At 51.3% G+C, this 22,915-nt stretch overlaps 3 protein-coding genes across 13 annotated transcripts; 1 reads left to right on the forward strand and 2 right to left on the reverse strand.

The window, feature by feature from the left end:
- Positions 1-631: 631 nt before the first annotated feature.
- On the reverse strand, positions 632-7,722 carry LOC104060553 (F-box only protein 2). 6 transcript variants are annotated; one of them, XR_008453204.1, is made up of 7 exons: positions 5,499-6,789; positions 5,068-5,343; positions 3,843-3,969; positions 3,650-3,745; positions 3,147-3,282; positions 2,833-2,948; positions 2,588-2,725 (listed from the first exon to the last, which is right to left on the reverse strand). XR_008453204.1 is itself a non-coding variant. In XM_054085504.1 (6 exons), the coding sequence occupies exons 2-6, from the start codon at positions 5,315-5,317 to the stop codon at positions 2,591-2,593; spliced, it is 744 nt and encodes a 247-aa protein (XP_053941479.1). In that variant the 5' UTR covers positions 5,318-5,343; positions 7,627-7,722; the 3' UTR covers positions 632-2,590. The 6 variants fall into 6 exon arrangements, 4 of the variants coding, with proteins under 4 accessions (XP_053941479.1, XP_053941480.1, XP_053941476.1 ...); XM_054085504.1 differs by lacking the exons at positions 2,833-2,948; positions 5,499-6,789 and adding an exon at positions 7,627-7,722 and having other exon boundaries at positions 632-2,725; XM_054085505.1 differs by lacking the exon at positions 2,833-2,948 and having other exon boundaries at positions 632-2,725; positions 6,161-6,787.
- Positions 5,123-13,109, forward strand: LOC104060598 (F-box only protein 6). Of its 3 annotated transcripts, none has more exons than XM_054085499.1 (6): positions 5,123-5,268; positions 9,603-9,913; positions 10,936-11,062; positions 11,771-11,866; positions 12,205-12,340; positions 12,948-13,109. In XM_054085499.1, the coding sequence occupies exons 2-6, from the start codon at positions 9,655-9,657 to the stop codon at positions 13,092-13,094; spliced, it is 765 nt and encodes a 254-aa protein (XP_053941474.1). In that variant the 5' UTR covers positions 5,123-5,268; positions 9,603-9,654; the 3' UTR covers positions 13,095-13,109. The 3 variants fall into 3 exon arrangements, with proteins under 3 accessions (XP_053941474.1, XP_053941473.1, XP_053941475.1); XM_054085498.1 differs by lacking the exon at positions 5,123-5,268 and adding an exon at positions 7,651-7,760; XM_054085500.1 differs by lacking the exon at positions 5,123-5,268 and adding an exon at positions 10,445-10,614 and having other exon boundaries at positions 9,791-9,913.
- A 1,567-nt stretch (positions 13,110-14,676) lies between these two features.
- Positions 14,677-22,912, reverse strand: MAD2L2 (mitotic arrest deficient 2 like 2). 4 transcript variants are annotated; one of them, XM_054085508.1, is made up of 9 exons: positions 22,890-22,912; positions 19,272-19,323; positions 18,930-19,048; positions 17,654-17,725; positions 16,624-16,724; positions 16,406-16,500; positions 16,224-16,297; positions 15,115-15,207; positions 14,677-14,814 (listed from the first exon to the last, which is right to left on the reverse strand). In XM_054085508.1, the coding sequence occupies exons 2-9, from the start codon at positions 19,309-19,311 to the stop codon at positions 14,773-14,775; spliced, it is 636 nt and encodes a 211-aa protein (XP_053941483.1). In that variant the 5' UTR covers positions 19,312-19,323; positions 22,890-22,912; the 3' UTR covers positions 14,677-14,772. The 4 variants fall into 4 exon arrangements, with proteins under 4 accessions (XP_053941483.1, XP_053941481.1, XP_053941484.1 ...); XM_054085506.1 differs by lacking the exon at positions 22,890-22,912 and adding an exon at positions 21,983-22,080; XM_054085509.1 differs by lacking the exon at positions 22,890-22,912 and adding an exon at positions 21,927-22,056.
- Positions 22,913-22,915: the final 3 nt, after the last annotated feature.

Here is a 22,915-nt window from a genome sequence, read left to right on the forward strand (position 1 = left end):
TTGAGATGTGGGATGAGCCAGCAGTATGCCCAGGGGGCCAAGAAGGCCAAAGGCATCTTGGCTTGGATCAGAAACGGTGTGACCAGCAGGGCCAGGGAGGTGATTCTCCCCCTGTGCTCAACACTGGTGAGACCATACCTTGAGTACTGTGTTCAGTTCTGGACCCCTCACCACAAGAAGGATGTTGAGGCTCTGGAGAGTGTCCAGAGAAGAGCAACGAAGCTGGTGAGGGGCTGGAGAACAAGTCTGACGAGGAGCGGCTGAGAGAGCTGGGGGTGTTTAGCCTGGAGAAGAGGAGGCTGAGGGGAGACCTTATTCTCTCTACAACTGCCTGAAAGGAGGTTGTGGAGAGGAGGGAGCTGGGCTCTTCTCCTAAGTGACAGGGGACAGGACAAGGGGGAATGGCCTAAAGTTCCACCAGGGGAGGGTCAGGTTGGATATCAGAAAAAAATTCTTCACAGAAAGAGTCATCGGGCACTGGAACAGCTGCCCAGCGAGGGGGTCGAGTCGCCTTCCCTGGAGGTGTTTTAAGGAACGGGTGGATGAAGTGCTGAGGGACATGGTTTAGGGAGTGTTAGGAATGGTTGGACTCGATGATCCAGTGGGTCCTTTCCAATCTGGTGATTCTAGGATTCTATATTGATGCCCTCACTGTACCAATTCCGACAGTCAGAGGCCTCATTTCTTCCATGGGGCAGAGCTGGCAGTGAGTTGAATATTAATTAGCAACCTTGTCAGCTGCACTAAAGGCTGTGAATAAAGTGGCATCGTGTGCAGGGGTAATGGAGGGGAAATTTTGAACTGGTTCTGGTCTCTCCTGGGTCTGAACCAAGGCTGAGCTCACAGCAGAGCTACAGTTACAAATGATCTGGAGGGCATTTGTCGGGCTGTGTAGGAGCCTGGACCTCCTCCATGCCTTGAATGACTTCCCGCTATGCTTTAAGGGCAGCTCTGCTGCTCTGCAAACCTGTTCCACGTGAAGCGCTTCGGGCAGGTTCAGGCTGCTGGGTCAGAGGATGGAGCACGTACCTCTTTCTGGGAGACTCATGGAATTATACAGGATATAACGACTCCTGGTTTTTGGCTAGGACTGGTTAACATCACTCCACAGAACCGAACAGAAGCGGCATGCTTAACCACAGGACGCACACAAGGGAAGATCCACACACAACTGTGTCATTTTATTATGTTTGCCTGGGCTCTGGCTTGGCACAGCTGTGGTTTGGAAGACCAGTGTGCCTGAGGCATCCAGGTGCAGCGCTGCAGAAAGCCCTATGAAGCAGAGGAAGCTCTCCTTTGGCTACAGGCAATGTTAGCACACTGCACTGGTAACGGTGCACTTTGATGCAAAGTGGCATTTAAGTATGTATGCACTGGCAGCCCAGGAGGGGAAGACAGGCAGGTGGACACAAAAATATAAGTGCCTATCTCTCTAGGCAACACCAGCTCTTTTAGAGGGATGCTCTTCGGAGAGAGCTGACTAGCAAGGACAGGCTTGGCTCAGGGAAGCTGAGATGTCTTTGTTCAGGATGATGCCTGACAGCCCTGAGCGGTATCGAGGCACTAGTGGGAGCGTGTACAAAGTGCTGTCTTGTCAGGGAGCATATGGAGTGGAGGCTGACGTGTACTTGCTGCAGACACTGTTAGTAGGCAGGAAGAACTGAGTTACGTGGGGCTAACAACAGCTTTCTGGGTGAAGAATATTTCCTGCCTGCAAAGAGTCAGGTGCAGAGGATGCCCAGGGTGAGTGTTGCATGAAGCATGCAGAGATCAGGGAAGGGGTAGATGAATATGTTCTCCTGGACCCCCTCCCCAGTTTGCTTCTAACCCATTCCCTTTAGTTCCAGTCATCTCTCTCCCAGCAGTTACTCTCCATTCCCATCTGTCTGAGGGAGCCAAGTGAAGCCCTAGGGCAGGACGCTAGAGAGACTTACGTTCCCAACACTTTCCCTGATAAACAGATGCTGGGAACAGCGTAAGAGAAAATGATCCAATCCCTAATGCTTGGCATTATCACTAAAATAAAAACTAATAGCACTTGGCAGCCAAGCAATCGCATCTATTGTTTATAAACGGGAGAAGCTACGTTCTCACTGCAGGTCGTGGAAGCAGCTGGTGACAGATGTGACAGGGCTCTGGTACCTTGTCAGACACAAGGTCTATGCACTTCTTTCTTTTTCCCCACTCTTTAACTTCCAGAAAATATGCCCAAAGTACTCCTTAAAGTTAAGGGATGCCCAGGCCTGGGAAGCAGGCAGGAGGAATGTCTAGTTTGGGCTGGGCGTTAGAGGTTGGTGGCTGAGGAGAAAAGTAAGGTCTGCATGATTTTTAGGTCGTCTTATGTCTGACAGAGAACATCAGTGCAAGCAGCAAGGCTGAGTCTAACGCAGTGCACTCATAAATCTAATCGTGTTCTTTGCATTGTCCCCCTGAGGAAAGATGGATGGTGGCTTCTGGCATCACACACGCATGTTCATACACAGGAAGGTTGTATGCTCTGCAGTCTGGAAGCAACACCATGCAGAAACCATCCAAAGGCCATGGGGTGCCCTGAGGGAAGCTCCAGCATGCAGGCTCCAGTTCAGCACAGCTATGGCTCCACCGTCACGCTGCTGTTGGTAACACGTACACCATACCATCCCTTCCAGAATAGTGTGTCCTGGCCACCGTGTTCGAAGCGGACAAAGCGGACCCCAGGCCCATAGTTGGAAAAGGTGTGTGAAATCTTTGGGACAAGAGACAAAACAGTTGTTGGCAAGCATCAAAGCACCATGAAGCTACCCTTCTTCAGCACACAGAGCCTTCAAGCCCACCTGCCCAAGTCATACCTACCAAGCTGGGTAACAATGAAGACCTTTACAGTGGGAGTTATTGGGAGGAGCTTTGATCCTATTGTTGTTCAGAGGCCACTGAACCTCTCTCAGCTGAGCATCTCCTTCATCTTACACCTGCAGTGGTGGCCCAAGTTTTATGTAAGGTAGCCTTCCAGTGTAATCCCTTTGTTCAGTCATAGGGTCATGGCTCCACAGAACACAAAACAGAGCCTCCTCCTCCTCCAGGAGAACTCTGTGCTTCTCTCTGCTTGAAAATATTCCCAATTCATGCAAGTTTAGGTGTCACCTGCTGATGCCACAGCTGTAACTCACCTCAGTCCAGTTGGCATCGTTGTCCTGTGGGATGGCAATAGTCTCACTTCTGTACTCAGCGAGAACATCCTCATTCTCTGAGAGCAGCTTTACGCAGAGCTCATAGAGGCAGCCGGCATCACTGCGTCCTGCATACCTGCAAGGAGATCCAAGCCTTGCCTACATGAACTCAGCGAAGAGCCAGAGCAAGCAAACTGGTTCTTGATGAATGCAGGCTCTACCAATCTCATCAAGTCTTGGTTGGAAGTGGGAATCTGTAACGATCCTTACCCCAACCCACCACCTCCCCTCATCCACAACAGGAAACCAGTCTTCAGAGGCCATAAGCCCGAAAAACCTGAAGCTTGTGGGAGCTGCCAACGACTCTGTAAGCCAAGCCCCAGCCCTGTCCCACATCTAAGGGATGTGACAGCTGAGTTTTAAGGCCCAGATATATGCCCTCCCTGCCCTTCCTTCTCTTTCTTGGCTCTCTGCCTCCCTTCTGAGGCATCCCTGCTACTTACCAGTCTTTTACCACAATTTTAGGCTGGGTTGTATCCATCAGCTCTTCCCAGTAGCCCTCAGCCCGAAGGTCAATGACCTGAGCCTTTCGACACCACCTGAAATGCAAGAAGTTAATTGGTATTACAGTCCCTCCTGGGACCAGGGGAACTAAAAATGTCCCCCTCCCTGAATAAGAGAAGAAAGCAGCCTTACTCATAAGAAGTAACAAAGTATTTATGGACTTCTTCACTAGGGAATTCTTTTCCAAAGTCCCCAGGGAGCTCTTCAGTTTTCCAGCCATCACCTCCGTTCTCTACCTCTCCCCAGTGCTGCAAGTCTTCTGCAAATGGCAGAAAAGAGACTCAGCTGAGTCTTAGTTTCTGTGAGAACCCTGGGGACCCAGACCATCTCTGACTTGTGAAAGGTGTGCTGTTCGACACAGCGCTGATTTTGTACGTAGAATATGCAGATGCTCATTAAGTAGAGCTCAGGTAAAAAACCTTTAGTCTGGTTGAAGGTATTATTAACAAACTTTAACATTACCCACCCAAATCGCTATGTATGTGCGAGTTTATTTAAGAAAATACTCAAGAAAAGTGAAACTGTGTAGGCGTTCTCAACTGTGGCAGCACTGTCAGTGTCACAACCTAAGGAACAGCCTGGGGAGAGATGCTAATTGCTTTATAGCCAACTTTTCTAAATTGCTAAGTGGTATTTCTAGAAGCAGCGTGGCCCTAAACATTGGACTTTGCTGGCCTTAGCCAGAGGGAACAGGGATGTTGGAAAAGCTTGCAGAAAAGTAATCTATAAACAAAATGGAGAAGCTGCGTTGATATTGCTTTGGTCTACGATGTGTGAAATGTATTTGTTGCTGCTTGGGTTATGAGGCTTGGGTACTTGCTTATTTCTAAGCACCCTGTAGATCTGGTAAATGAAGTCTATAGATTATCAGAATAATGGCAAATGGAGTATGTGCGCAGCTCTGTAACATGGGCTGCAGTAAGAAGGGTACAAATAACATTTGCCTGAGCAGGAAAGAAGCCTGAAGTGCCTGGTGAGCTAAGGGCAGTCTAGCTCCTGCGTCAGGAAAGGCTTGATCATTCATCCCATGGTTTAGCAAGAAAAAAATCTGGAAACTCAGATGCCAGTCCCATTACTGCACCAGACATAGGGTTTTGTCTCTCAAACGCAATTCTGATCCCTGCAGGGGCTTATATAAAGCTGATGTCAAGTAGAGCTCTTTGCAAAGGCTGATAATCAAAGCTATTCATGTCCACGACATGATTTCACTGCATGCATTAAGTGATTTGTCTTGGGCAAGAAGAAAATGCTTTAGCCCAATGGCAACTAAAATTGTTTTTCCAAAAACTTGGAGATGCCAAATTCCCCATGACTGGTCATCTCTGAAATCTTAGGGCTTGTTATGCTTGTCTCTCACCTTCACCACATGGGTTCTTGATGAGATTCTTCCTTTTCTTACTCAGAAAGTAGAAGGTTTGCCAGTTCTCTGCAGTGTCCTCTGATTCTGCTCCAGTGAGGCCTTCCTGCTGACACTTCAGGATCCAAAGTGCTGCTCCATCAATCAGGTTCTTCCACTGGCAGCAGACCAGGCGGCACACCAGCACCAAATCCACTGCAGGTATGGAAGCCAGGATTCTGATCAGGACTGCTTCGGGCAGGGACTCCATCCTTGGGCCAAGCTGGGTGAAGCTTTCTGAGAAGGAAAAGGAAAGCAGTGCTCATGCAGTGGTCCTTCAGATGTGAGGTCCTCCACCTTCAGGGACGTCCAACACTCATGCATTAGAAAAAGAGGGAAAATAATCATGTTATCTGAAAGCAGGATTTTGGGGGCAGTGATTGTTTCCTAACCTTAAGGCCTCTATGAAGTTAATACTCCGGAGCATGTAAGCAGATCAATATTTTATGTTCCAGGCGAAGCCCTTAGTTAAATTCATCCACAATGACACCTGCAATCATGGACAGTCTGCCAGTTTCCCAGACTGGAATCAGCCCTTCCAGAAATCTCTGCTGCTGCAGAAATCTGCTTCTTAATAAGAACTTCCCCTGCAGAGGGAGGCATCTGGGTGTTTGTTCTGCCTTTATGAACATCAATGATAACAAATCTTCTCTTCCAAGCAGTGATAGGTCGAGAGGAAATGGCCTCAAGTTGTGCCAGGGGAGGTTTAGATTGGATAATAGGAAAAAAAAATCTATACTGCAAGTGGTGAAGCCCTAGCAGAGCAGTGGTGGAGTCTCCAACCCTGGAGGGGTTCAAAAAAAACCACATAAATGTGGCACCTCAGGACATGGTTTAGTAGGCATGGGAGTGTTGGGCTGACAGTTGGACTTGGCAGTCCTGGAGGATTAGTGATTCCATGATTCTATGAAATGCTGCAGAGCAATATCTAAATAGCAGTGGTTAGCATCATGCCAATCGCATCTGCAGTTGTTCATCCTATAGCTGAAAAGCTTTCCCTTAAGGGGCTGCCACTTAAATCTCCTTAGTCATGAGCCTGTATAAAAATATATACCTGAGCATAACTGAAAATAACTCTGTTGATATTCTCTAACTTTCCTTTTTCTATGGCCTTATGACCTGAACAATTAAATCAGAAGTGTGTTCTTTAACTTGAGGTGCCAATTCTGCGCCCTGACTCCTCACAGCTCTCCGCTGCCCTGAGTTCAAGGGCTGGCTGCTGCACGAATAAGGAAAAATGAGTGTGCGGATTCAGGGCCCTGTGTCATCCGTGCGGGATGCACTATGACACTGCTTTCATCTCAGCTGAGTCCTGATGCTGGGAAGCTGCCGAGACTGCAGCAAAGTGCGTGGATGCAGCCAGACTCCTCGGGAGTTGAGTCATTAAGCCTAGGAGAGCAGTAGGGACAAAGCAGGTCACATATCCTGGTGAACTGCTTGATGAAATGTGGCAGTGCCCAGCCTGGCACGGGAGGGAAGGAATAGGGAGTCACTAACAGCATCCTAAATCCGGATGTTCCAGATGCAGAGCTGTCTGCCCTCTCTGCACTGCAGACAGTCGAAGATGACTGTCATTTGAAATTCCCTAGCACTTGTGGGGGCAGCATTGGGGATTTCTCCCCTCCATCCTCCCAGTGCTTCCCAGGGGGTCCCCCACTCCTCCATCCCCCCCCCCAAATATCTCTCATGGTTGCCCCTCCCCCATCCCTCTGATGCCACCCGGGGTCCCCCACTCTTTCCATACCCCATACCACGTGCCTGCAGGGTTCCCCACTCCCTCTATCCCCTGGTACCTCCAGGATTCCTCCCCCTTCCTCGACCCCCTGGTGCCTCCAGGATTCCCCCCTTCCTCCATCCTCCTCTTACCTCCAGAATTCCCCACTCCCTCCATCCCCTGGTACCTCCAGGGTTTCTCACCTTTCTTCCATCCTCCCAGGGTCCCTCACTCCCTCCATTCTCTGGTATCTCCAGAGGTCCCCCCCTTCTTCCATCCTCTGATACCTCCAGGATTCCTCCCCATTCCTCCATCCTCACGAGGTCTCCCACTCCATCCATCCCCTCAGTATCTCCAGAGTTCCCCACTCCCTCCATCCCCTGGTACCTCCAGGGTTCCTCAGTCTTCTTCCATCCTCCCAGGGTCCCCCACTCTCTCCATTCCCCAGTATCTCCTGGGGTTCCCCCTTTATTATTCCATCCTCTCGGGGTGCCCCATTCCCTCCATCCCCTGGTACCTCCAGGATTCCTCACCCTTCCTCCATCCTCCCAAGCTCTCCCACTCTATCCATCCCTCTGGTATCTCCAGGATTCCTCCCCCTTCCTCCATCCTCCAGAGGGTTCCCCATTCCATCCATCCTCTGGTATCTCCAGGATTCCTCCCCCGTCTTCCACCCACCCAAGCTCTCCCACTCCATCCATCCATCCCCTCTGGTACCCCGAGGGTTCCTCTCCCTTCCTCCACCCCTCCCAGTGCCTCCAGGGAGGTCCCTCCATCCCCTCTTCCTCCACCCCCCCCCCCGGTACCTGCGTGCCGGCGGCCCGGGCGGCGGTGGGGCGGTCCGGCTGATAAAGGCAGCGGCCGGTGGGGCGGGGAGCGCCTCGGGCCCGCCCCCCCCCCGGTCCGCCCCTGCGGAAGGGCCGCGCCTCGCATCCGGCAGGTGGGGACGGGGCGGGGGACGGGGGTCGGCGCGGGGGGGTGGGGGCTGGGAGCGAGGGGGGCGGGGAGGGGGGGGCAGAGGCACGGGAGGGGGAGGCGGGGAGGGGGTTGGGGCTGGCGGGGATGGGAGGGATGGGGGCGCGGGGATGGGGGTCAGGGGTAGGGGGGTTAGGGCTGGGGGCACGGAGATGGGAGGGATGGGGGTCAGGACTGGGCAGGGGTCTTGGCACGGGGATGGGGGTCGGGGCAGGGCAAGGCAGGGGGCTCGGGAATGGGGGTCAGGGATGGGGGCATGGAGATGGGAGGGATGGAGGCACGGAGATGGGGATCGGGGACGGGGGTCAGGGCTGGGCAGGGGTCTCGGCACAGGGATGGGGGTCAGGGATGGGGCATGGAGATGGGGTCGGGGCTGGGCAAGGCAGGGGGCTCGGGGATGGGAGGGATGGGGGCACGGAGATGGGGATCATGGATGGGGGTCGAGGCTGGGCAGGGGGCACGGGGGTCAGGGATGGGGGCACGGAGATGGGAGGGATGGGGGTCAGGACTGGGCAGGGGTCTCGGCACGGAGATGGGGGTCGGGGCTGGGCAAAGCAGGGGCTCGGGAATGGGGGTCGGGGATGGGAGGAATGGGGGAACAGAGATGGGGATCAGAGGTGGGGGTCGGGGATGGGAAGGGCAGGGGGCACGGGGGTGGGCAGGGATGGGGGCATGGAGATAAGGATCAGAGGTGGGGGTCAAGGCTGGGCAACAGTCTTGGCACGGGGATGGGGGTCAGGGATGGAGGCACGGAGATGGGAGGGATCGGGGTCAGGACTGGGCAGGGGTCTCGGCATGGGGATGGGGGTCAGGGATGGGGGTCAGGGCTGGGCAGGGGTCTCGGCACGGGGATGGGGGTCAGGGCTGGGGGTCAGGGCTGGGCAGGGGTCTTGGCACAGGGATGGGGGTTAGAGCTGGCAGGGATGGAGGACACGGGGATGGGGGTCAGGGATGGGAGGGATGGGGGCACAGAGGTGGGGGTCGGGGCTGGGTAACGGGAATAGAGAAACAGGGATGGGCAGGGGTCTTGGCACAGGGCTGGGGGTCAGGGATGGGGGCACGGAGATGGGGATCAGGGATGGGGGTCGGGGCTGGGCAGGGGTCTTGGCACAGGGATGGAAACACGGGGATGGGCAGGGGTCTTGGCACAGGGCTTGGGGTCGAGGCTGGGCAGGGCAGGGGGCATGGGAGTCAGGGATGAGGGCACGGAGATGGGGATCGGGGCTGGGAGGAATGGGGCACAGAGATGTGGATCAGGGATGGGGTTGGGGCTGGGCAACAGTCTTGGCACAGGGATTGGATAGGTGGAGGGCATGGGACTGAGGGCTTGGGACAGGGATGAGTGGAGGGCACGGGGCTGGGGGCTCAGCTTGGCTCGGGGCTGGGCAGGGGGCTTGGTTTGGGGCTGGGGCCGGGCTGGGCTGGGCAGAGCAGGGCAGGGCAGGGAGCTTGACTTGGGGTTGAGATGGGCAGGGGGGTGCTGGTACCAGGGACTTGGCTTGGGGCTGGGCTGCAAGTGGAGGGGGGGCTTGGCTCGGCTCAGGGCTGGGCAGGGGGCTTGGCACAGGGTGAGGACAGGTGGTGTCTCAGCTCTGGGCTGGGGGATTGACTTAGGGCTGGGGTCTCAGTTTGGTTTGGCTCAGGGCTGGGCTGGGGTCTCAGTTCGGTTCGGCTCAGGGCTGGGGGCTTAGTTTGGCTTGGCTCAGGATTGGGGGCTCGGGGCCAGGCTCTTGGCTTGGGACTGGGCGGGGGGCAAGGTTCAGTGTTTGCTATTAGTAACCGATACCAACCCTGCTTGTTTGGGCAGGCTCCCATTTTTTTTCCCTTGTGCTTCCTTCCACCCCACCGCTGGAGCTGCCATGACCACCATCGGCGACCTCCCTGAAGACGTGCTGGTGGAGCTGCTGTCACTGCTGCCCGCCCGCGACCTGAGCTGCGCCTGCAGGCTGGTGTGCAGGCAGTGGCGGGCGGTGGTGGAGCTGACCACCCTCTGGAAGCGCAAGTGCCAGCGGGAGGGCTTCTACAGGCAGGGCTTGGACAGGAGCATCTCCGACTGGAAAATCTTCTACATCCTCTGCAGCTTGAAGAAAAACTTAATCAAAAACCCCTGCGCTGAAGGTTGGTTTCAATATTTATGGCAGAGAAGCTAAGGGTGTTTCCTCAGAATGAGTCAGTGCCCTGCGTTGCTCAAGTACTGGTGGTGGTTGGGGACTGTGTGTCTGCTCGTAGATCTCTGCCAGGTCAGACCCACAAGGAAACACCCGTGACAGAACTGTGGTGGGTAGATGAAGTCTTGGATCTCTGCCAGGTCAGATCCACCAGGAAACACCCTTGATAGAACTCCTGTGGGTAGATGAGCTATTGGTAAACATGTATTTGTTGTGGTTGCAAGTGGAAAAGTTGCAAGTACATTATGTTAATAGATGGAGATGAAAAATTTGGGCAGCTGGGGAATTTTTGTTGTCAAACACTTGACTAATATGACTACGGTAATTCTACTTGACAAACTTGATTTCTTTCTATGACAAGGTTACCCACCTAGATGACCAAGGGAAGCCAGTTGATATAATCTTTCTGGATTTCAGTAAAGCCTATAAAGCCTTCAATACAGTCTCTCACAGTGCTGATCTTTCTCATTACCAATGCTAGGACCTGAGGGAGTGGCAGGAAGATGTGCTGGGGGAGGGTTAAACTGAGGATTAGGAAAAGTTTCTTCCCCAAGAGGGTGGTGGAGCACTGGAACAGCTCCTCGGGAAGTGGTCACAGCGCCCAGCCTGACAATATTCCAGAAGCATTTGGCCAACACCCTCAGACACAAGGTATGAATTTTGGGGTTGTCCTGTGCCGGGACAGGAGTTGGACTCAATGATCCTTCTGTGTCCCTTCCAACTCAGGACATTCTAGGATTACTGATTATGAGTTTCTGATGTGGTCAGAAAGTTGCTGCCTATTGTCCTAGCAGCTCACAGCCACACTAAAAGTGATGGCAATGTGAAGAGTCGCTTTCAGCTGTAGGAAATATACAGCGTCCCTGAAAGCTCCTCAAAGTTCCCACTGTTTTGTAGCTGATTCTTTAACAAAAGCAGAGATGCTACTGGAAACGGGGTCCTAACACCTATCTTTGATATCAATGTTTTTAGAGAACTTTCATCACTGGAAGCTTGATCATAATGAAGGAGATAAATGGAGGATTGAGGCTATGCCTGGAGCTCACGGAACAGAGATGCAAGACCCCAGCGTACGCAAATACTTTGTCACTTCATACGGGTAAGAACTGGATTGCAGTAATCTGGAGCTGGGAGCCCTGCTTCCTCCTGTCTGTATGCACAGGCGCTATGGCTTAGAAGGCTTGAGGCAGGTCACTCAATGTCAGCCCACGTGTGGGAGAAGGAAGGAGCTTAATTAACCTTTTATACTAGTTAGCCTGAGGACACAGACGTACTGCTGAGAGAGTTGATTGCAGTATGTGCTAAATTTCTCTGTCCCTACCAGGAATTACCCGCAACTTTTTCATAGTCACGATAACCCACATGGGGATCACTGCTTCTTCTCTACCAAAGGTGGTGGGCAAAGGGTAAGGTTTGCCAAGCCAATCAGATGCACTTACCTGGCAGGGTGAAAGCTCTTACACCTTATAGGTGTTTGTTATGCTAACGGCTTGCAATAAATGCTGTCAACAGAGGAGGATGAACTGCTTTTACATCCACTAAGCAGTAGTTTCCTGTTACTAGTATATCATCTACAAACACAGGATTCCTCTTAATCCAGCTTGTACATAATTATTCCTTTTATCTAGGGGTGAAGCTAATTAGTTCACTTCCTTGTCTAGTTCTGGGTATGGAAAAAGACATGCCTTAGACACGTCAGCCTTGGTGGCCTTCAGGGTCCGGGTGGGCTTTTGGTGAGAGTAAAGCTCTCTGGAAGAATGTGAAGAGGCATTTTATGAGGTTGTAACTATTTCTATTGTTGTTGCAGGCCATGCTTCAAGTCTCAACTCATTACCCTGCAGAATGAAGGATACTGGAATCAGTTGATGGATGAGAAACGTCCTGAAATTGTAGTCAAGGACTGGTATGTATATGTGCTAAAACTGAGAGCTTCTGGCAGTGGCCAGAGATAAGCTACGCCTCTGAAGTTTTTTATGCTATAAAATTAGTTCTTCATCCTCTGGGAGTTGTAGCTCTTGAATGAAGCATAAGTTGAACCTAAGTATATTCAAGGGGCTGTAGAGAGGTAGCAATCATGTGAAGACCAAGATGGGTGGAAGTTTTAGCACTGCTTCATAGCTGTGGGGGATGACGTTCCTTTTCCTCTGCAGACAGGGGTTCCTTTGGAGACTTTTAGAATGCTAAAGAAAACTGAACGCTGTATATACAACCCTGCGCCTTGGTTACTCCCTGCCTCTCTAGGTATGCTGCCAGATTTGACTGTGGGTGTCGCTATGAGCTTATGGTTAGGCTGCTTTCCGAAGACTACCTTGTCCTGGATGAGTTCCACCCGGAGCCAGTGGTTATAGAGCAGTGGAGTGACGCAGTGTGGAGAGAGGTAAGCCGCAGCCCTGGGGGCAGTAGCTTTACACCAGTATTGTGGCACGAATCTTGCATGTCTGTCTTCCCCCAAAGTCTCAAGCGGACTTACTTTCTCTGCTCTTCAGCCACGTCTACACAAGACAAAAGGGAAGTCAACCCTTGCTAGAATAAGCAGTAGCACCATGAAGGAGCTAGTTTTGGTTTGTAGGTGCCCAGAGTTGTCTAAAGAGTATCCCCCAGGGTTCTGCATCATTCTCTAATTGTTTCTGGGTTTGTCTAAATAAGTTACAAGAGCACAGTTTGGTTTTATTGGATCAAAAAGCTTTGTTTTAAAACCTCTGCTTGGCTGTCATTTAAAATATTGTAGACATTACTGTTCTTGAACTGCTAATTGTGCTTAACTTGATTGCCTGTAGATTCCCCATTACACTGTTGCTTGCATGACTAACATACCTAAGAATCAAGCTTAATGTTAGGTTTGACATTGAGAGGATTTTGGGCCAGAGGGCTGAATAAAAGAGCTTTTCCTGAGGCCAGACTCGCAGACTGTAGTTGTCCTAACTTCTAGGTCACTGCTGTTTCTTTCAGGCAAATTAAGAGGGAATTTTCTTCTTTCTTTCCAGATTTCTCACACCTTCCAGAATTACCCACCTGGAGTTCGTTACATCTGGTTTCAGCATGGAGGCCAAGACACCCAGTACTGGGCAGGATGGTATGGAATCCGAGTGACAAACAGCAGCATCACCATCGGGCCCATGACATTGTCATGAAGGCATAACAGAAGTGTTTGCTTTTACCTCAGGACTGTAAGAAGGTGGTTTCAGGTGTCCTTAATCTGTCTGCACTTTCTGGGTGAGCGTCCTGGCTTTGTCTTGCACAGTTGACATCAAATACAAGCAGCTAGCTCTCCTTGTTCAGAGCAGAACTTCTGCAGGCCCAGCCCTTTGGAAGGCCTTCTGTCTTCCATCTTTTGTCTCCCCGTGCCCTTCCATAGCAGGACGACGTCTCTTTTCTAGTTCATATATATGTCCCCGTGCTACAGCCAAACATTGTCTTAAATAGAAACTATTTCCTCCTTATATATGGAACTTATGAGATGAGGACAGCATTAGTAAAACATTTTAGTCCTAAGGGCTCTGCTAGAGAGAGACTCGTTTTGTATGGTATTTTCCTGTTTCAGTTTAATTATATATAAAAACATGTATTTTTCATAGCAGACCTTTCATAGCATAAGGAAACTGTCAGCACTTTTCATAAACGCTGTGTCACCAGTATTTAATTTCTTACCGTTTCTGTAAGTGTATCTGATCAAAATCGTACGTTCCTTCCCTGTCCAAATACAGCCCATCATTGTTTGAATAAACAGCTAGAGAAAGAGGAGATAAGGAATCCCTTTAGGTAGCTACCTTACAACATAAGTGCCTTTTGAGTGTGCTGGGCTTTTTCTGTACCGCCTTTGTACTACCGAAGTACTTGGTTTGTACTGAATGGTTTAACCCTATATAAAATTCTAAAGCAGCGCACAACCTTGATCTATAGTATTCTTGCACTTTTTACTTGGTGGAAGCAGGGAGGTGCTATACTGGTTGTCTTATCAAATTGTTCTGACCAACAAGCTTAGCTCAAATACCGTGAACCATGTCTTCTACCTCTGTATGCACAGAGACAAAACTGAGGCCTTCTTCCATCTCCTTTGAGAGGTGCAGGATTAATAGTGTTTCCCTTTTCTGTTCCCTGTTAGCAGTAGGACATTTAACAAGTGTCTTTGCTGGACAAATTCCACCTTGCAAACGCCACTCCTGGGTGAAAAGAAAAGTCTCCCAAGGTTGTAGAGCCTCTCATAGGAACTTACAGATCCCACACGTGTTCCAGCGATGGTATGGAAAAGTGGTAGAAGCTCCACACAAAATACAAAAGCTTCATGCAAAATTCAAAGTACATCCTCGCTTAAGAGGGGGAGGCTGGTTTGGACAGAACTCAGCCTAGTTCAACTATGGTAAAACTTAATGTTTATTGAAGGCTTCTTGGGACAGTCAGAGCGGACAGACACTTCGTAAGGCCTCGCTCACCCTTAGTACGCGTCCGTTGCTCTAGAGGAGCGTGTAACGGATCGCTGTACATCACTACCAATGCGCAGTGGAGATGCCCTGGATCTGTACAGAGCGCAGACTGCACGCTGCATCGCTTCTATCCTGCCCCCACCCCCAGGGACTCACTGTCACAGACCCTATACTCACTCTAACACACGAGTGTACATCGGAGCAGGCTCTGGCTCCACATTCCAAGTCAGTTCTATATACAGCAGTAAGAGCACTTGAAATAAAGAGGCAGCAGCTGCTCTACATTCACCCAGAAGGCCAGCTGAAGAGATGGTTATCAAGGTATGGTTTGTGATATCCTGTTCCACTGGAAGATCAGATGAGGCTTGAAGGCAAGGAAGATTTAAAATCAGGTGCCTTTGTGGGCTCGCTCTTCTACATACAGCTGCATCTGGAGGAGAGAAGCAAGCACTGATTCCATTTGATATGCAGGTAGGTGAATGGAAAAAAATGTTTGCAACAGTCAGAATAGGAAGAGTTTGTACCTTCTCCCATAACCAGATTTCCCATTTTGTTATAAGGAATCTTGCCCTGTTTTTATTAACGGCACAGCTGTCTGCAGAACTAAGCTACTGCTCAGCAGTATTAAAACTGTTACCCTATAGAAAACTGCAGAGCTGGCATCAGAGTCAACAAAGCTTAGAACTACGTGCCACTCCAGCCGCCTCTTGGGCCAGGATGCTCCGCTCACCTTTAAGAGATCAGATGTCATCGTTTTCAGGGGGATAAGCCGGGGGTCGTGCATGTGCACGTCTTGCTCGTCAGCAAGGATCCACGGGAAATCCTAGGGCAGGAGCACAAGGGGCTTTATTTGCAGAGAGCCTGGCAGGCTCTGTAAGGTGAGCTCTTTCTCAGCACTAGGTCAGCGTTAAGTGAATGAGATCCAGTGGCTGAGGGAACAAACAGGTAACTCACACCTTTCTTAACAGCAAAACTTAAGACTTGGCCCTGTAACTCAGCATAATTATCTTCAGTTACAGCACAGAGTTATAATGGTAACTTTACTTATTGCAAAGGTGACATCTCACTTCTTTACAAGACACACTCTCAGCTATCCTAAGTTCGCGTGTGCTGTGCATTACACCAGCATTTACTTGCAACTCCAAAATGCTCAGGGCATGGATTTCTGTCCTGCCTTGTAAGGTTAAAGGCTGGCCTTCTATACCACCAGTTTCCATTGCTAAGCAGTACAGAGCAGACTTCCCTTTTGAAACAATTTTATACTTCACTAGCTTTATTTATTTGCCTTAGGACACCCAAATAACTTGGCTTAGTGAAAAAAAGGTTTCCCTGTACCTAAGCAAGGATTCTTAAAAAAATACCTTGCTTTAAAAAATGATCTGCACACACTTTCCTGCAAGATAAAATGTATTTGTGCACCCGAACCCCCCTAGTTACTTGAATATCCTTGCTATTCACAAAGAACCAGCCATCTGCACAAAGGGAGTGCGGGATGAGAGCTCTGTTGTTGTTGATTAAATTCAAGTACCTATTTCATATGTTGCAATACTATTAAGTGACTGAGCAGGCGTTATGCAGCAAGCGTTGTTACAATCTAATTCAGCATTGAAGCAGCTATTGTCTGCAATTGTGGCTGCCGTGTGGTCGATGTGCTCAGTCACCTCGCCAGCGTAAACCATTTTAACTCATTCAAAGCAAAGTTGTAAAGTGTATCAAGTGAAGCTAACCTACATACTCAAAATATCTAGCGGCCTTAACCTCAGAGATGACCAGAACTCTGTAATTTCCAGTCTTTGCAGCTTGTTCACACACAATTCAGGCAGCAAAGATATCACTCACCTTTATCACCTGGATCTTTTCCATGTTCCGTGTGGCAGCTTCCCGTGTGTGAACCAGAACAGTGAATGTGCAACCTGCAAGAGGAATGGGAAGCTGCGCATCAGGGGACAATTAACAGAGGATTGGACACTAACTGTTGGTTCAAGTCAAGCAGCGCTATTAGGCTGTATGGACGCGTCTACCTGGGGGATTGTTGTCAAGCACAGCGTCACACACACTGATCTTCAGGATGAAGGCACGCAGCAACTGCTCCACGTGGGACAGCAGGGACTCTGAGCTGTTGAGGAGACAGCAGTTGTTACTGGCGTGCAGCAAAGCACGAGGGCCTGGAGCTGCTGCCAGAACACCTCTGCAGCAGCAGGAGCTGGAGGCCATGGGAAAGCAGTAACAGAAACTTTACCTAATGGAAAGAAGAGGTGGCTGGGTGATCTCAAAGACAAATCTCTCCACAGGGTGGTGCTCTTTGTCCAGGATTACAACTACTACTTTCTCCACATCATTCTGCAAAAACAAAAGATAAAAATCCCTTCCTTACAACAAGCTGTCTGCTGCTCCCAGTGTGCTTTACATATTTCTGATAAAAGTGGGAGTATTTGTTATGGCTCACAGCACTGGCAGATTATTCTTATTGATCAGAAAAAATGCTTTTGCAAAGCCCTTTCCTTGCCAGATGTTAAACTGACTGCTTGTCACTAAGGCCTAGGGAGAGGAATTGCCCTAAAAAGTACATTTCTCTAGATGCCGTTTTGGAACAACGGAGGAAATGTACAGTCATGTCACTGCATCAATGGACAAGGATGAGGAAGTTAAGATAACTTCTTGGTAGTGCTAGGTTGGACTCGATGACCTTAAAGGTCTTCTCTAACCTTAACGATTCTATGATATGCTTAGACTATTGGCCAAATACAGCAGCTTTGTACGACCACAATGTAAAATTGACCTATTTCCCTTCTCTAAATGTGCATTAAGGTTGTCTGTAAAGAGCGGAAATGCAAGATCTGCCAGCATCCTATATCCTTAAATGTTTCATATGGTCACACCTTTCTTACAAAACCTAGAGTTCCGACCTACCTGCACTTGTTGGCTGACAGCAAAGCATTCAAACTATGCTGCCAGAGAGGTGCTTGAACTTAAATGTATTCCAAAGCAGAATATGAAGTTAACATGTAGGATGATGTTGCTGAAAATATATAAATGTATATTCTCATGTGTAGATATTAGATGCGGCTAAATGCCAATAATCAGCAGCAAGGCAGAGCCTTAACTGCAAGGAAAGGTTATGGATGTTATTTTTATTTTCGTTAGTAACTTTATCAGCTAGAATATTGTGTGTGGTAAATTTGTAAATAGATTTTGCAACGAAGACAGAGTTTATGTTTTCTTGTTCTCTATCAAAACCATTTGCAACCAGGTGCCCAATATGATCTTACCTTCTCGAGCAAGGGCTTTACACAGTGCAGCGTGTCCTGGATGTACCGATTCAGCTCTGGGTGGCAGGACATCTGTGACAAACACAGTGAACAGTCAGAGCTGTGTTCTGATGGGAACCAGGACAATGCTAAATTGGAAAATTTAAACAAAAGTGCCAGTGTCGTACAAGGTCAGATAACATCTTTTCACCACTAAGTTGCCAATTCAAACCTGTAAGTCTTTCACAGAAGGGTTAATTAGCTGAGGCACTGCACCCACATAATTGTAGTAGATTGGCGTTGTGGTTTGAACTAAAGTAGAATCAGTTTTCTAACTTCAGCTCAGTCTCATCTAAGTAACTTCACCTTCTGGAAGTTAACTGCATGTTTTTCAGACAGTGCTTCTCTGTAGAAGTGGTAACAGCGGGCACTGGGATGCAGAAAGGCCAATACTTATATTTATTCCTATAGCAACTAAGGCTGTCCTCGATCTGGTGGAGTGCCATAAGTCAAAGACGAAGAAGGGTCGCACCTGCAGAGAGGGGTGGCCAGGACAGGGGTCCCCAAACTGACAAGTATTCCATACCATATGTGTCATACTCTGTATAAAACTGAGAGATCATGAGGATCTCACTCTCTTCTGGGACAGCTGATGACCAGTGAGGACCTCATCTGTCTGTTTGCACCTGATCCTGGATGCATGCATTCCTGAATCCAGTTCCTGTGATGCTGACCCCTTCCCAGCTGGATCTGCAGCATTTGTGGTGATGTATAGTCATCAAAGTGTGGAGGAGTGATTTTATTATTAGTAGTAGTAGATCATTATTGGTATCGTTGTTATTATTATCATCGTTAGCATTATTATCAGAATATTAAAGCTGTTCTAGTTTAGTTTCCAACCCACAAGTCTTTTTTATCCGATTTCTCTTCTGCCTTTTCCTGGGGCTGGGGGAAAAAAGGGATTTGGGAGCCCAACTGCTCAGTTTTAGCTGCTGAAATTAGCTGGGCCAGGGCTAAACCTTGACAATTGGGAAATTGCTTCCTAGGAAACGTGCTTTACCTTACTGCTCACAGCTCGGGAAGCTTTCTACTACTGTTGTCCATGACCTGCTTGTTCCACGAGTATTGCTGTCTCCTCAGCTACAGGGCTGTTTTCCCTTTTGACAGAAATAAAGTTCTCTTCAAAAATGAATTTACACCTTATAACAAACTCTGGAAGTTTGTTCTGGTGAGTGTTGACTGATCCCTGCTATTTTCCTTGTCCATGTGGCTGTCAGCTTCCAGGATAATCTCCTACCTGGACAGGTACATTGTATTTTTTCCTCTTCTGAAAGATGCCAATAGGGTAAACTTCTCTGACATATAAGATAAGGTGAACAGCCACTTCCAGAAATTCTGAAAGGACATCTGCAACAACTGAAAAACAAAAGTAAGGGATGCTGAAGTAGGAAGAGTGAGAAGCATGAAAGCAACACCGCATGTTCACAGGTGTTGGGGTCTTTTTAAGGTATTTTTCACTGCATAAATTTCACCTGGTTCCTCTTAGCTGCAGAAAGCTTAGGGACAGAGCAACCCTCAGACAACAGTCCCACAAGCTCTTGTGCCAACAAGAAACCTTGCAGCTTAGCAGAACAATTACCTTGCCCAAAGTTAAGGTCCTGCCGTGTGAGAGTGGTCATCTTTCCCAGAACCTGGAAGTGATCACAAAAACAATGTTTATCCTCTGGCTCCTATTTTATTAACATGCTCATCTCACGAAGTCATCCTCTACCCTGGAGAGAATATCTCAAGTTGGAAGGGACCCATAAGCATCAGAGAGTCCAACTCCCTTCTCCTCACAGGACTGCCTAAAACTAAACTAAATGACTAAGAGCATCATCCAAACACCCCTTAAACTCTGAAGCTTATGCCTGCAACAGCATCCCTAGACCCCACCCTTAAATGCAGTCACAGGGATAGACCGAAGAACCACACATGTCGTATTGCCTCAGCCTCAAGTTTTGGAGTAATGGACTGAAGCAATGCTGCAGTTAACAACTTTTTCAGCTATTTATTGGAATTTGCTGTCCTAGATGTGTGAGGTCTTCTTCCAGAACAAAATCCTCCCGCGTTCCCAGCATAACAGACAGTGCTGAGGGATCCATATCCTGGGCTGCATGCAAAGCATGGGCAACAGGTTGAGGGAGGGGATTCTGCCCCTCTATCCCTCTCTTGTGAGACCTTGTCCAGAGTATTGTGTCCAGTTCTGGAATCCTCAACTTAAGAAGGAGATGGAGCTGTTGGAATGGGTCCAGAGGAGGCTACAAGGATGATCTGAGGGCTGAAGCACCTCCAATACAACGACAGGCTGAGAGAGTTGGGGTTGTTCAGCCTGGAGAAGAGAAGGCTCAGAGGAGATCTTATAGTGACCTTCCAGTACCTGAAAGGGCTACAGGAAAGCTGGAGAGGGGCTGTTTACAAAGGCTTGTGGGGATAGGATGAGGGGCAATTGGTATAAACTGGAGAGGGGCAGATTTAGATTAGACATAAGGAGGAATTTCATCATCATGAGAGTGGTGAGGCCCTGGCCCAGGTTGCCCAGGGAAGCTGTGGCTGCCCCATCCCTGGAGGTGTTCCAGGCCAGGTTGGATGGGCCTTGGGCAGCCTGAGCCAGTGGGAGGTGTCCCTGCCCATGGCAGGGGGGTTGGAACTGGATGATCTTTAAGGTCCCTTCCAACCCAAACTACTCTATGATTCTATGAATCGATGGCTAGGGGCAGCCAGGAGGCATCGGGAGAAAGCAAGTATGCACCTCCATAATGGTGCATTTTGGAAGCTAGCAAACCTTTACTGAAGAAACTTAAGAAATTTTTACTGAAGAAACTTAAGAAACTGCTGGGGACTGGCACTCCCAGCACCTCAGTCCTGCTGCCCCTCAGCAGGATGGTACTGCCCTTACTGGGGAGTTCCTGCCAGCACCCCTGCGTTCAAGCTGCTGGATGCTCAGCACCGTACCCTTCCCAAACAGGATCTGGGCCTAGAAGAGCCCCCTTGGCATGACCCAGGGATCCTTGGTGACCAACACCATCTCGACCCTGCCTGCCCGAGCTATGGGACACCCACTGCCCAACACCACCCGCTATGTACCAAGCCCCAGTGATGGCACCTGTCCGCTCCATACAGACTCCCGGTGCCCGTCATTCCCCACTTGGCACCAGCCCCCAGTGCCCATCACCGCCTGCTCCACAGTGACCCTCAGTACTGATCCCCAATGTCCATCACTGCCCGCTCTGTAGCGATCACTGCTACCGCTCCCCAGTGCCCAACACTGCCTGCTCCGTACCAACCCCTGGTGCCCATCACTGCTTGCTCCATACCAAACCCCAGTGTCTGTACCGAGCCCTGGTGCCCATCACTGCACGCTCTGTACCACCAGCTGGTACCGATGCCAGGTACTGATGTTCAGTGCCCGCCACCACCTGCTCCACACCGATCCCTGGTGCCCACCACTGCCCACTCGGTACCAGCCCCCAGTGCCCATCACTGCCTGCTCCACAGTGATCCTCGGTACTAATTGCAAGTGCCCAACATTGCCTGCTCTGTACCACTCCCCGGTGCCCATCACTGCCCGCTCTGTGGTGCCCGCTCCATACGGATCCCTGCTGATGGCTCCCTCCTGCTCTGTACTGATCGCAGGCACTGATTCTCGGTGCCTGTCACTGCCCACTCCGCAGTGATCCCCGGTGCCGCTGCCCGCTCCCCACTGCCCACTTCCCAGTGCCCTCTCCGTACTTATCCCCACTGTCGACCCCCAGTGTCCTCTTTGTGCTGAACTCCAGTGCCCGTCAACACCTGCTCCGCAGCGATCCCCGGTGCCGCTCCCCAGTGCCCTCTCCGTACCGCTCCCCGGTGCCGCTCCCCAGTGCCCTCTCCGTACCGATCCTCGGTGCCGATCCCCGCTCCCCGGTACCCTCTCCTTACCGATTCTCGGTGCCCGCCAATGCCCGCTCCGTACCGATCCCCAGTGTCAACCCCCAGTGCCCTATCCATATCGCTCCCAGCTGCCCTGTACCGCTCCCTGGTGCCCGTCACTGCCCGTTCTATACCGATCTCTAGTGCCGATCCCCGGTGCCTCATCCATACCGCTCCCCGCTGCGCGGTACTGATCCCGCAGCCCGCTCTCCGGTGCCCGTTCCCTGTTCCTCTCCGTACCGATCCCCAGTGTCAACCCCCAGTGCCCTCTCGCTAACGCTGCCCGCTCCTAGAACCGATCCCTGGTGCCCGTCACCGCCCGCTCCGGACCGATGCCCGGTACCGCTTCCCGGTGCTGCTCCTCGCTGCCCGGTACCGATCCCGCTGCCCCCTCCGTACCGCTCCCCGGTGCCTCTCCCTGGTCCCTCACACTGACGGCGCGCGCTGGCGGGCGGCGGCGCGGGCGTGTGACGTCACGGCCCGCGGCGCGGACGGGTGACGCCCCTGTGGCGCCGCGAGCGCCCCCCGGCGGCGGGAGGAACGGCCCCGGGTGCGGCGGGGCTCGGGGGGCGCCGCTGTTCTCCCCGCGCTCCCACCCCGTTACCGTAACGCGGGGCAGCGCCCTGCCTGCCCGCCCCGCCCCGGGGAGCGGCGGCCCGGACACCCGCCTCCGGGCCGCCCCGCCTTTGTCTCCGGCCTTTGTTTGCCCCCGGTTCGCGCCCGGCGGGCAGGGACTGATCCTGCCCCAGCCCCGCGGGAGCCCTGCGCTCACGGACCCCTCCTTCTCCTCCACCCTCGCACCAGGGCATCATGCACCTCCTCCAGCTCCCCCTGCACCCCTCTGCAACCGTCGAGCTCCCCCTCCACCCCCTGCACCCCTCCAGCTCCCCTGCACCCTCTGCACCCCTCCAGCTCCCCCTGCATCCCCTTGTCCCCCTCCAGCTCCTGCTGCACCCTTCCAACTCCCCCCGCACCCCTTTGCACCCCTCCAGCTCCCCGTGCACCTCTCCAGCTCTCCTCGCATCCCCTTGCTCCTCTCCAGTTCTCCCCGCATCCCCTTGTCCCCCTCCAGCTCACTCCACCCCTCTCCGCACCCTCTGCACCCCCTATACCTCTCCAGCTCTCTCCGCACCCCTCTAGCTTCCTCCACAACCTCTGCTCCCCTCCAGCTCCTCCCCGCACCTCTCCAGCATTCTCCGCACCCCACCAGCTCCCCGTGCACCCCTCCAGCTCCTCCTTACCCTCCCCATTCCCACCCCGCACCTCCCCATGCCCGGCACACCCCGAATTCCCCCGCCCCATGCACCCCAGTCCCCCGGGATTCCCGGCGTC

This window comes from Cuculus canorus, chromosome 21, assembly GCF_017976375.1.
Source record: "Cuculus canorus isolate bCucCan1 chromosome 21, bCucCan1.pri, whole genome shotgun sequence".
Lineage (NCBI taxonomy): Eukaryota > Metazoa > Chordata > Aves > Cuculiformes > Cuculidae > Cuculus > Cuculus canorus.

What these genes read in the sequence shown, in the direction of transcription:
- MAD2L2 (XM_054085508.1), bottom strand. Translation starts at nt 19,311, where the DNA reads ATGACCACTCTCACACGGCAGGACCTTAACTTTGGGCAAG. An exon ending in AAAAGATCCAGGTGATAAAG is followed by an intron (nt 15,208 to 16,223) that starts GTGAGTGATATC and finishes CTCCTGCCCTAG; the next exon opens with GATTTCCCGTGGATCCTTGC. An exon ending in TGACATCTGATCTCTTAAAG is followed by an intron (nt 14,815 to 15,114) that starts GTGAGCGGAGCA and finishes TCTCTCCTCCAG; the next exon opens with ATGCAGCTGTATGTAGAAGA.
- LOC104060598 (XM_054085499.1), top strand. Translation starts at nt 9,655, where the DNA reads ATGACCACCATCGGCGACCTCCCTGAAGACGTGCTGGTGGAGCTGCTG. An exon ending in CAAAAACCCCTGCGCTGAAG is followed by an intron (nt 9,914 to 10,935) that starts GTTGGTTTCAAT and finishes CAATGTTTTTAG; the next exon opens with AGAACTTTCATCACTGGAAG. An exon ending in GTGACGCAGTGTGGAGAGAG is followed by an intron (nt 12,341 to 12,947) that starts GTAAGCCGCAGC and finishes CTTTCTTTCCAG; the next exon opens with ATTTCTCACACCTTCCAGAA.
- LOC104060553 (XM_054085504.1), bottom strand. Translation starts at nt 5,317, where the DNA reads ATGGAGTCCCTGCCCGAAGCAGTCCTGATCAGAATCCTGGCTTCCATA. An exon ending in AAAATTGTGGTAAAAGACTG is followed by an intron (nt 3,283 to 3,649) that starts GTAAGTAGCAGG and finishes ATCTCCTTGCAG; the next exon opens with GTATGCAGGACGCAGTGATG. An exon ending in ACGATGCCAACTGGACTGAG is followed by an intron (nt 2,726 to 3,146) that starts GTGAGTTACAGC and finishes CTTGTCCCAAAG; the next exon opens with ATTTCACACACCTTTTCCAA.